This window comes from Chlorocebus sabaeus, chromosome 14 (genome assembly GCF_047675955.1).
Source record: "Chlorocebus sabaeus isolate Y175 chromosome 14, mChlSab1.0.hap1, whole genome shotgun sequence".
In the NCBI taxonomy this organism is placed as follows: domain Eukaryota; kingdom Metazoa; phylum Chordata; class Mammalia; order Primates; family Cercopithecidae; genus Chlorocebus; species Chlorocebus sabaeus.
Window position 1 is genome coordinate 73750581 of NC_132917.1, and position 12591 is coordinate 73763171.

The following is a 12591-nucleotide window of genomic DNA, read 5'->3' on the forward strand; positions in this document are numbered from 1 at the left end:
TTTCCTGCCTGGTAACTTTTAGGAGATTAATACCTGCCTGCAGACAATTTACTCATTTAACTTTCACAATGCCCCTGAGGCAGCAAGATCCTGGAGAGGCAGAGAGCCTCTCAAGCTTTTTAGGATGAATATTTCCAAGTCTGAGTTTACATAAGTAAAATAAATGTAAGCAGTATTTTTTTTTTTTTTTTTTTTTTTTTACAGAAGTGGCTGCTGGAGTGGAGATGGGAATGGGTAGGACTTTAGCCGCTCCAGTAGCCATTAACGCCCCACCCTGATTTCCTAACAAAATTCGGTGTATTAAAAAAATAATGTTCTTAATATATAAACATGACCTCAGCCATCCTATATACACATCAACATAAGAAAAAGGTCCTGTGCTTTCTATGGGAACAGCTTAGGTATCCCAGCCCCGGTCCTTCTCCAGCCCCCTTGCCATCAGATCCTTGTCTTCTAAAACCTACCATACCTGAGTTCTGCCTGAAGGCCGGTTTGGCCTGTTGACTCCTGGTTTTGACTCTGGTGATTCAAGCGACTGGAACTAGAAGCACCATTTAACAACATTTCGTAAATCATTAGTTCTGAGGTTGTTATGACGACGGGGTGTGGCAGTCCGGCCTCACCTGTGGCCGCAGCTTAGGTCCCTGCCCTTCTGTAGAGCACACTTCACCGACAGCAGGACTTTTATACACCGGCAAGTCTCTACCCGCCATTGCTTACGTGCACAGAACCCAACCTACCAGGTTTAAACGATTTCCAGTCACATACCTGAGCCACCACCACCTTATCCTGAAGGGATTTTTGGCTATAATGCGAATCGATTGACCGAATATTTATTTACTTACTCAAGACACAAACTAAGAGATGGGGTGTAACTGATTAATTTGTTAATTTAGTCAATAATATGCCAGCATTGTGCAGGGAATTACAGGGAATAGGAAAAAGTTAAATTTGTGTAAATCATCAGATTGAGTCATTTTCCTACTTTAAAACTTCCATTTTCTTCCAGTATTAAAAATCAGACAACAAGCACCTGGGGGAGAAAAAAATCCCCTCTTAAAATTAGTTTCTGTTTTTAATTTGTCTTCAATTATAAAATTTATTTTAAAGTTATACAAAAATGAGGTGGTTGGATTGTGGAGTTATGTCTCTTAAAATGTTATTTATCCAATGAACAAAAACCGAGGAGCCACTCACACTGCAACTCCTGTTACTAGCAAATTCTGCACCCTTGTAAAACCCTTCCTTCTCGCAACGCTTCTTTACAAACATCGCGAGAGCAGAGCGGTCTCTTGGGCGTACCCCGTCGCATGTTCAACCCCACCCACTTCCTGCCTGACGATCTCCTTACGTCAGCGGTGCGCTGGAGGGAGTGAACAGCGGTACCTAGGGCGGAAGTGCTCTCCGCGGAAGTGATCGCTGTGCGAATCGTGGGTGGGATGGCCGCGGGCCGCCTCCTTCTAAGTCGGCTTCGAGCACCCTTCAGTTCCATGGCCCAGAGCCTACTCGAGGGCGTTCCCTTCTCCAGGGGCCTGCACGCGGGTCGCGGGCCCCGAAGGCTCTCCATCGAAGGCAACATTGGTAAGGGCCGGAAAGCGGCTGCCAAGCCTTGGCCTCCGCCACGTAGGTGACGGAGGCTGGGAAAGGAGCTGGGCTCGGAATGGCCCGCGTCTGATGCGGCCGGCCTCTCTTTCTGGGCTGCGAGGAGGGCCTTTCCCCTCGCAAAGTGCACTGTGGATCTTTGCCTCCTTGATTTTTAGAGTATCGGGCCTCATTACCCGCCCACAGGGACACATTTGTTGGGGCATAAAAGCCACGCAGTTAGTGGCTAGGACAAGAATTTTATTAGCTGTTTGTAATAGATCGAAATTGAAGCGACAAACGGGTGCAGTTTATTTGTTCTCCTAGATAGGGTTGCCATATTTAGCAAAAATTAAAAATAATATCCAGTTAAAGTAGAATTTAAGATAACGAATTATTTTTAGTGTTTGTCCAATGCAATATTTGGGGCATCCTTACACCAAAACAACAACGAAATCAGTCATTGAAAGTTCATATTTAACTGTGTCCTGTATTTTATCTGGCAACCCTATTCTAAGAGAGTTCCTAAACTTAAGTCGTTCAGATACCACATTCACAGTTTTTGTGCCTGTGCTAGTTGCATGATAATTTCTTAAGGCTTTTCTTAGAAGAACCTCACTTCTTAAGTTAAAAACATGTATTAAAAATAATTTCGTTACAAGAATGAGACCCAGTATCTTGAATAAAAAGTAGTCAAAAAGCAAAATGAAGGCAAAGCATTTCAATTTAATATTAATAAATTCTGACTTGATACTTTTACCTGCCAAGGTACTGAGCCCTAAAAGGGGCTTAGCAAGTGTTGAGTACTGAAGACATTCTAGCAGCAAACTGAGAATTTCTTTTTTTATTCATTCAACAAATCACCTTTTGAGCCACTTCCATATGCCAGCACTGTTCTTGGCCTGGAGAATACAGCTGTGAATAGAAGAAATAAAAATCTCTGCTCTCATGAAACTCAAGTAGGGAGAGATAGACAATAAACAACACGAATTAAGCAAGGTGAACAATATGTTAGAGAGTAATGAGTATGATGGAGAAAAATCAAGGATGAAGAATTGAGGGAAGCTTTTATTTTATTTGAGATGGAGTGTCGCTCTTGTTGCCCAGGCTGGAGTGCAGTGGCTTGATCTCGACTCACTGCAACCTCAGCCTCTCTGGTTCAAGCGATTCTCCTGCCTTAGCCTCCCCAGTAGCTGGGATTAGAGGCACCCGCCACCACACCCAGCTAATTTTTGTTTTATTGTTAGAGACAGGGTTTCACCATGTTGGCCAGGCTGGTCTTGAACTCCTGACTTCAGGTGATCCGCCTGCCTCGGCCTCCCAAAGTGCTGGGATCATAGGTGTGAGCCACCGCGCCTGGCCGAAGTTGTCATTTTAAATAAAATAAGCAAGGCCTCACTGAGAAGGTGACATCTGAGCAAAAAACTGAAGAAGGTGAGGGAGCAAACCATGTGGATGCCTGGGAGAAGAATCTTCTAAACACAGTGAAAAGCAATTGGAAAGGCCCTGAGGTGGAAAGTGTGTTCGGGGAACAGGAGGGAAGTTATTGTGGCTGAAGTTGAGTGAGCAAGGACGGTAGGGAAATGAGGGCAGAAGCCCAAGGGTTGGCCAGATTTTATAGGCCTTATCATGGGTTTTTAATCTTACTGAGATGGGTAGCCATTGGAAGGTTTGAGGAGTCAAGCGACAGTTTTACTTAGATTATAAAAAGATCACTGTGGCTGATATGTTGAAAGTAAAGGGTGTTCAGTGGTATTGCAATAATTATGGTATGTTGGACCTTTGTGAAAGTAGTAAGATGTGATTGGATTCTGGTTATACTTAGTTATACGTTAACAAAAATTGAGTTACATTTTAAGTAAAATTTAACAGTGGAAGTGTTGAGAAATGATTGGGTTCTAGTTATATTTTAAGGTAGGGCCAATTGGATTTGGTGACAGATTGAATGCAGAGTGTAAGATAAAGAGAGGGGCCAATGATGACTCCAGTTATTTTGACTTGAGTACTTGAATGATAGACTCCTGATTTTCTTTATTTCCTCCTTTCCTTCTTCCTCCCCTCTCTTCCCCTCCCTTGGTGGGGTTTTGCCCTGTTGCCCAGGCTAGAATACAGTGATGCGATTGCATCTCACTGCAGCCTGCCTCCCAGGCTCAAGCCATCCTCCCACCTTAGCCTCTTGAGTAGCTGCAACCACAGGTGTTTGCCACTATGCCTGGCTGATTTTTTATATTTTTTGTAGAGATGGGGTCTCACTGTATTTCCCAGGCTGTTCTTGAACTCCTGGGCTCAAGCGATCTCCTGCCTTGGCCTACCAAAGTGCTGGGATTACAGGCGTGAGCCTTGGTTTTAAGCATGTTAGGTTTTTACATGCCTGTTAATATCCAAGTAGAGGTGTTGGATAGGTAGTTGGATATGTAAGTTCAGAATTAGGGTCTTCCTGGACTGGAGCTGTAAATGTAGGTGGTATTTAGTGCTAGAAGACTATGTGTTGATGGAAAGGACTGAGCCCTGGGCATGCAAATATTATGAGACTGGGGAGGTGGGAAGGAATAAGCAGAGACAGAGAAGGAATGCCCACTGAGACAGGAGAAAAAAACAGAATGATATCCTGGAAGCCAAGTGAAGAAGGTGTTCAGTGGGAGGGAGTGATCAGCTGTGTTATACTGTTTAAGTAAATGAAGGTCTTTGGTGAACTCAAACAGTTTTAGGAGTGTTAGGAGTGAAAGCCTAATCTGTATAGGTTCAAGGAGAATGGGAGGTGAGGAGAGTGGGTTAAGATAACTGGAAGTTTTTAGAAAGGGAAGTCATGGGGTGGTAGCTGAAATTAGAAGAGGGTATGAGAGTTTAACATTTTTAATTTTCTTTTTGTAAGAAGAATTAGAGCATGTTTATAAGTTGACGGAAGTGGTCTAGTAGAAAGGAGGAAAACTGGTAAATTGGGACAGAGGATAGAATTGCTGGCGTGATTTTTAAGCAAGAAAGAATGGGATCTATTGCCCAATGGGAAAGAATTTAGCCTTAGCTAGGAGCACAATTCGTCCCTAGTAACAGGAGTGATAGCAAAATATATGAGCACCAACTTGAGTGGGTGTGGTGGGAACTTGGGAAGGTCTTTTGGTTGTGTCTGGTTTTTTTTGTGTGTGTGTGAGCCCGAGTCTTGCTCTCTCCCATTCTGGAGTGTAGTGGCGCCATCTAGGCTCACTGCAAGCTCTGCCTCACAGGTTCACGCCATTCTCCTGCCTCATCCTCCTGTGTAGCTGGGACTACAGGCACCTGCCACCACGCCTGGCTAATTTTTTTTTTTTTTTTTTTTTTTTTGAGACGGAGTCTAGCTCTGTCGCCCGGGCAGGAGTGCAGTGGCCGGATCTCAGCTCACTGCAAGCTCCGCCTCTCGGGTTCACGCCATTCTTCCGCCTCAGCCTCCCGAGTAGCTGGGACTACAGGCGCCTGCCATCTCGCCCGGCTAGTTTTTTTGTATTTTTTTAGTAGAAACGGGGTTTCACCATGTTAGCCAGGATGGTCTCAATCTCCTGACCTTGTGATCTGCCCACCTCGGCCTCCCAAAGTGCTGGGATTACAGGCGTGAGCCACCGCGCCTGGCCTGGTTGTGTCTGTTTTCAGCGTGAAATAGGAAGAAAGGTCATCAGCTAAGAGTGAATGTGGAGACACGACTTGAAATACTCTAGTGAATAAGCAAGAGAAATGTTAAATTGCTGGGTACCATTTAGGACCCACTTTGAGTTAGTGGTCATGAATTTAAAGTGAGACCAGTGACCATGGCTACGTGTTTTTCTCCAGCCAAATCGGAAACATTGAAAGGAATGGGAAAGGAGAGTCCTGCTATTTGCCTGATGATTATTTATTATTATTTAAATATGTTTTGTACTGTACTTTGAGAAACACACCCCTAAAGGAAGCTCTGTCCTCAAAGCCCAGAGAGAGAACAGGGTATATCACAAAGTAACTTAGGACAGGTCATCAGATAAAGTTTGAACTCCCTCTATTTTCCTGACCTTTGCTTCTTAATCTTCTCAAATTTCTCTGCTTCTTTCTTGCTTTCTCATGCAACAGAGGCTTATTGAGTGAGGACTAAGACTCCACTCTCATGCTAAGCATAGCAGTGAATGGGTTACAGTTCCTGTCCTTCAAGGAGCTCACAACCAAATGGGAGAAACAGACTCGACATAATTTTCTTTTCTTTTCTTTTCTTTTTTTTTTTTTTTTGAGACAGAGTCTCACTCTGTCACCCAGGCTGGAGTGCAGTGGCACGATCTCGGCTCACTGCAACCTCCGCCTCCCGGGTTCACGCCATTCTGCTGCCTCAGCCTCCTGAGTAGTTGGGACTACAGGTGCCCACCATCACGCCTGGCTAATTTTTTGTATGTTTTAGTAGAGACAGGGTTTCACCGTGTTAGCCAGGATGGTCTTGATCTCCTGACCTTGTGATCCACCAGCCTTGGCCTCCCAAAGTGCTGGGATTACAGGCGTGAGCCACCACGCCCCTCTGACTTGACATAATTTTCATACTGTGTGGTGAGATCCGTGATTGGGCATGGAAAGCCAGAATCTCTGGGGTAGGAATTCCCAAGAGGAAGAAGAGGAAACAGTATTTCAAGCATAGAAAGCAACATGTGCCAAGGTGGTGAAGCCTGAAGAAACATATGCAGTTTTTTGTTTTTGTTTATGTTTTTGAGACGGAGTCTCATTCTGTCACCCAGGCTGGAGTGCAGTGGCGTGATCTCATCTCACTGCAACCTCCACCTCCCAGGTTCAAGTGATTCTCCTGCCTCAGCCTCCCAAGTAGCTGAGACTACAGGCATGTGCCATCATGCCTGACTAACACATGCAGTTTTAATGGAAGAGAAATAGTTGGATGTGCCTGGAGTTGAAGGGACCTGTGAAAGCGTGGCAGAACAAGAGATTGGAAGGGTGGGATTTGCCATATGTCGAAGAGCCTTGTGGACCATGCTAGTTTGTCCTGTTGGCAGTGGGAGGCTGTTGAACACTTGAAGCCAGTGTGTGCCATGACCAGATTAATTTTAAAAAGGAAACTGTGTAGGATGAGAAAGAAAGCTCCATAAAACAGGCACTTTCTTTGTATATTTTGTTTGCTGCAGTACCCATAGTGCCTTGCATCCAGTTTGTTGGATGAATGAATAGATGAATTGGAACAGAGTTGAGTCTGTGCACTAGTTTTGTGGCTATTGGAGTAATTGGAGGGAGGAGAGATGCAGGCCTGAATAGAAGAACTGGAGAGACAGAGAAGTGATGGTGTGAGAGAGATTTTGGAAGTGGGATTGACAGGATGTGGTGGCCACTTGGAGGCGAGGGATGAGGAGGAGTAGAGGAGGGTGACACTGAGGTTCATGAGGAATAAAGGGAATAAAGGAAGAGGCGGTCTGGGGAGGGTAGAGTGATATGTTTTGTATGAGGTTCCTGTGAGACATAGAGGTGTTCTGAGACAGATTGGAATATATGCCTGAAGTCAAGAGAGTCTGGAGATGGGTGCTGAGGTTTCAGATGTGGAAGTTGTTGACTGATGGGGGGTAGTTGTTGAAGCCTTGGAAGTAAATGCAGTTGCCCCAAAAAAGGGTGATGCGAAGTGGAATGGGGGAACCTAATCTGACTCTTTTTTCCTTTCATCTCCCACTACTCTTCATCACCCCACACACCCTGATGACTCTCCCTAGACAGAATTAGTCACTGCCTCCTCTGTGGGCTGACATAACATTTTGTACCCACAACTGCTGCAGCACTTGAGTTCTGCTGAGCTTGTTTGCACATTCACCACCTTCCTTGGGCTCTGACCACTCAGTGTGCTGTTCATCTTTGTATTGCTGACACCTAACGCCCGCCTTGACCCAGTGTACTCAGTACTGACCAGATTCTTGAATCCTGTGCTGTGATATCCATGTGGAAGTTAGGCATTGGTACCCACACAGGGAATATATTAAACTGCTTTTTAAATCAAGAGTGAGCATCTTCTCTAATCACAGGTAACATCCTCAAGCAAATCAGATTGAGAGCACCCATTCAGGAAACGTGAACAGGGAAGGTGAACCCCTGTCCTAACCAAAATTAGGTATGTTTGGAGGGGGTTTTCTTGTATTCCTTCTGCTCTAAGTCCTGTTATTCTGATCCTGAAGGTGCAGACAGTGGCGTGTAAGGAAAATTGATCAGTGAAGTAGCAACTAATGGCATCTAGCATGACTTACGAAGCCATATAAGATGTGTGATTGAAAGTCAAAAGCTTGGTACCTAGAACCCCTGAAAATCTAAAACATAAAACACTTAGCCTCTCTTCTAAGACTGTTCATCCCTACTGTGTATTATCATCTTCTTGTGATTATCTTACGATTACAAGCCTAAACTGAAGAAAAGATTGCTGTATGAAATCTCACTGTCAGTGAGTCATCTCAGCATTTTTACTTGATTTTCAAAGACCCAACCAGAGAAGAGGAAACTCTTTTGCACTTTTCAGTCAAGAGACTTAAACATAAAGCAGTAGAGGGCTTCCCTAATAACATGTTTCCTCCAGCATTCAAAATTAGTGACTTCACATCACTAATATGTGTCTTTTACTTATTTTGAGTATAAATGGTTGGGCAAAGAATCCTTGGGGAAAAATAGCCTATTTATATCAAATACTGTGTAGTGGATTCTCTGTGCCTGTGACTCACCTCCTTTCATCCATCTATCACTGTTCTCATACTCAGGATGCAAAGGTTCAGTCTCTGTCTTTAAAAGTGAGCTCCCAGTCTAGCTGGAGGGAGTGATGAGTGAACAAATAATTACAGTGTAATCCTTTGGTAAACCAGAGCAGGCAGTAATTAACTCTGCCTAGAGATGAAGCGGAGCTGGAGAGAGTTCAAGGAGGCTTCGCAGAGAAGGTGGCAGTGGAAAGCTGAATCACCTGGTAGGCAAGGCAGGGAGGAGGGGATGCCAGATCAGTAAGAGTCTTTTGTGCTAAACAGATGAGTTTGGATCATAGGAAGGTGTGAGGAAGTTTTTTGGCCTTTTTTTTTTTTCGTAAACAGTTTTTCATGAAAAAAAGGCATCAAAGTAAAATGTATTAAGTTTTTTTTAAGCCTGCTGACTGATTTTTATTAACTTTGCCTAGAATGCTTTTAAGCTTAGAGCCTGTGTGATCCTGAGTACTCAGTCTTGGGGTTGGAATATAACTTGAGGGCAAGCTCTCAGCCTAGGTCATCATTTCAGTTATAGTACCTACCACTTGGTAGCTACTCCATAAACATTTGTTGATTGAATGAATGAGTAAGTGAATGAATGCAGCATCAAATACAGTATCTGAAATCAAGAGTTTAATTTTTTTTTGGAAGGATTTTTTAAAAGAGACATTAGACAGTTTTATATGTTCTGACTGTTGGATTTTGGTAAAAGATTTCAGAATTGGATTTTTTTTCTCATGTTTTTCATCTTGTTCAGGAGATGAAAATGCCTAGAGGTGATAAATATAGGCTACTGTGAAATACAGCTGTATTAGACGTAAAATAATGGGATCTGTTATTTTGGGTATTAACATCATATGCTATCTTACTACTAGATTTTAGCATTACATAGCTATGGTAGGCATTGTCAGTTTATAGAAAATTTTGTGGGGGGAAAAAACCATGCCTTAGGAAAAGATGAGTGGTAACAACAGAACTGTCTGGCCCAGCTTGTGGAATGAGAATCATGGAGCTAATGAAAATCAACATGTTGAAGTAATATACTCTTAAGAAAGTACCTTCCACCTTTTTGAAAGTCCTGGCAATATAACAACAGAGAACACCGGTGGCCAAGGTCCTAAGGGAAGGTTTGATGCTGCTTGTAAGATCCGATACCTTCCAAAATTCATAATACTAAGAGTATATTGAAAGATAGGCCGGGCGATGTGGCTGACGCCTGTCATCCCAGCACTTTGGGAGGCTGAGGTGGGCAGATCACCTGAGGTCAGGAGTTCGAGACCAGCCTGGCCAACATGGCGAAACCCTGTCTCTACTGAAAATACAAAAATTAGGTGTGGTGGCACATGCCTGTAGTCCCAGTTACTCGGGAGGCTGAGAGGCTGGAAAATCAGTTGAACCCAGGAGTCAGAGGTTGCAGTGAGCTGAGATAGCCCCACTGCACTCCAGCATGGGCAACAGAGCAAGACTCTGTCTCAAAAAAAAAAAAAAGAAAAGAAAAGAAAGATAACAGCAGTGGCCCGGAGCAATGGCTCACGCCTGTAATCCCAGCACTTTGGGAGGCCAAGGCAGGTGGATCACTTGAACTCAGGAGTCTGAGACCAGCCGGGGCAACATGGTGAAACCCTGTCTCTGCCAAAAATACAAAAATTAGCTGGGCATGGTGGCACACACCTATAGTCCCAGCTACTCGAGAGGCTGAGGTAGGAGAGTCACTTAAATCCAGGAAGCAGAGGTTGCAGTGAGCCAAGATTGTGCCACTGCACTCCAGCCTGGGCGACAGCTAGACTCATCTCATAAACAAACAAACAAACAATATATTGGGCAGGTCAAACATACTGGACCAGCTACCCAGCAGGCTGAGGTGAGAAGATCACCTGAGCCCAGGAGGCAGAGGTTGCTGTGAGCCAAGATCACACCACTGCACTCCAGCCTGGGTAAAAAGAGAGAGACCCCCATCTCAAAAGGAAAGATAGCAGCTAAGCTGGGATCTAACTAAATTGCAGTAAGTCTGAGATAATGATATCATAAGAGATTGACTGAAGAAGTAGGCTTTCTCTAGACAGGGGTGTTCTGATCACTAGGAGGAGGCCTCTGAAGCAGTGGAGAGCCAAACACCACCACTCTTACGAACCCTCTGTGAACACCTTGAAACATTTGTCAAAACAGACAAAAAACACCCCAGCAAGAAGGAAAAAAATATATATTATGATCAGGTATCACAGCACTGAGAAAGTTATACTGTGTCTGGCTTTAATAAAAACATATAACTTTGAATTATTTTTTAAAGTAATTATTCCACATCTGTGGGTGGTACCTGGCACAGCTCAGTTCCAGTGGAATTAGTTTAAGAAATACTGCCCTGTAGTGAATTACTCAGGCTCTCCAAGCCCCAGAAACCGGGATGGCACAGCTCTTAGGACCTTTCACCACCATATACTGTCATTGTATGCTGAAGCTGCCTTCTGATTACTAAACTGGCTTTCCAGAAGCCTTGGAATGGAGAATGGGTTACAGAGTACCCTGGGTATTAGATGTTATTGTTCCAGTCATTGGAACTGTGTATTTCCTATTACATCTAATTTGTTGGCATTCCAGAATTTATGTGTTTAAATTGCATGAGTCAATTTCTTGGAGTCCTGACTGCTCTTAAATGAACTAATAGTGTCTGACCTCAGAGCCCTTCCTTTCCATCTGCAACAGTTTTTTTAAGGTAATTGTTTTTAACTTTTAAAAAATATAAGTAATTCTGGCCAGGTGCGGGGGCTCACGCCTGTAATCCCAGCACTTTGGGAGGCCGAGGTGGGTGGATCACGAGGTCAGGAGATCGAGACCATCCTGGCTAACACGGTGAAACCCCGTCTCTACTAAAAATACCAAAAAATTAGCCAGGCGTGGTAGCGGGCGCCTGTAGTCCCAGCTACTTGGGAGGCTGAGACAGGAGAATGGCGTGAACCCGGGAGGCGGAGCTTGCAGTGAGCTGAGATCACATCACTGCACTCCAGCCTGGGTGATGGAGCTAGACTCCATCTCAAAAAAAAAAAAAAACTATATATATATATATGTATGTATGTATGTATGTATGTATATATGTAATTCTAACAATTATTCAATCCCAGCCATCTAACAGATCAGCTACGTTTATCTTTTCATATTCATTAAAATAACTTTTTTTTTTTTTTTTTTTTTTTTTTTTTTTTGAGGCGGAGTCTCGCTCTGCCGCCCAGGCTGGAGTGCAGTGGCCAGATCTCAGCTCACTACAAGCTCCGCCTCCTGGGTTCCCACCATTCTCCTGCCTCAGCCTCCCGAGTAGCTGGGACTACAGGCACCCGCCACCTCGCCCGGCTAGTTTTTTTTTGTATTTTTTAGTAGAGACGGGGTTTCACCGTTTTAGCCAGGATGGTCTCAATCTCCTGACCTCGTGATCCGCCCGTCTCGGCCTCCCAAAGTGCTGGGATTACAGGCTTGAGCCACCGCGCCCGGCCTAAAATAACTTTTTAGCTATTAAATAGCAGGGACCATGTTTTAGACTTGTTAAACAACCTACAATCTAAATATTGACCATCTGGCCAAATATTTTAAGTGAGGGCTTACTCAGGGCAGACAGGTATCTGATAATATACACATTCAACCACTTGGCACCTAACCAGTGTGGTAGGAATTCAGAGCTAGAGAAGTAATGAAGAAATGGGACCTCAGGCTTGCTGGGGGAAAGGATTTAGACACAGGCCTGGAAGAGCAGGGGAGGGCATTTATTCATTGGAGTGTGGGAAGAGCAGGGATTGAACAGATGTGAAGAAGCACACACAAGTTAGGTGGAGGTGGGGACTGAGAGATGAGCGTGACTGTACAAATCTACAGATTCATGCTGTTTGTTCTTATCCTGCCTATTCAGAGAGGAGTTGGGGTGGCATATAGTAAATGTCATCTATTAAATGTGTGGGTTCTTGTGCTGAGACATCAGCACCCCAATCGGTAACCATAAGTGGAAGGATGCCCCCCTTCTTTCCCTTGAGATAGATTACTTCTGATAGAGGAGATTGAGGTCCAGATATAGTCTTAAGATTCTTTTTTTGTTTTTCACAAATGTAGGTTTCAGAGAGAACTGAAATTAGTAATATACGGTGTATTTTATACATTTGGCCAGGTCATTAGGTTGCAGTTTGTTTTCTACCCTGGAGGAGCCCCATCCTCTAGCTGGAGAAACACAATGACAGGTGCAGTGATGGAGTCTCACCCAGAATACCAAGCCAAGCACAAAGGAGGACTAGCTACTCCAGCTCAGAGGTATCAGGATCTGGGAAGGCTTCACACAGGAGGTACA

The 12591-nt window shown here is 44.1% G+C and overlaps 1 protein-coding gene across 6 annotated transcripts in view; it reads left to right on the plus strand.

Annotated features, from left to right (window-relative positions):
• Positions 1 to 1357: 1357 nt before the first annotated feature.
• Positions 1358 to 12591, plus strand: part of DGUOK (deoxyguanosine kinase) — a 34002-nt gene continuing 22768 nt past the window's right edge. For 2 of the 6 annotated variants that reach the window (XM_007970196.3, XM_038007124.2), the window contains exon 1: positions 1358 to 1581. In XM_007970196.3, the coding sequence (XP_007968387.1) occupies positions 1440 to 1581 (142 nt within the window). In that variant the 5' untranslated portion in view covers positions 1358 to 1439. The remainder of the gene's footprint in view (positions 1582 to 12591) is intronic. The other 4 variants (XM_038007125.2, XM_038007126.2, XM_007970195.3 and 1 more) reach the window with 3 other exon arrangements.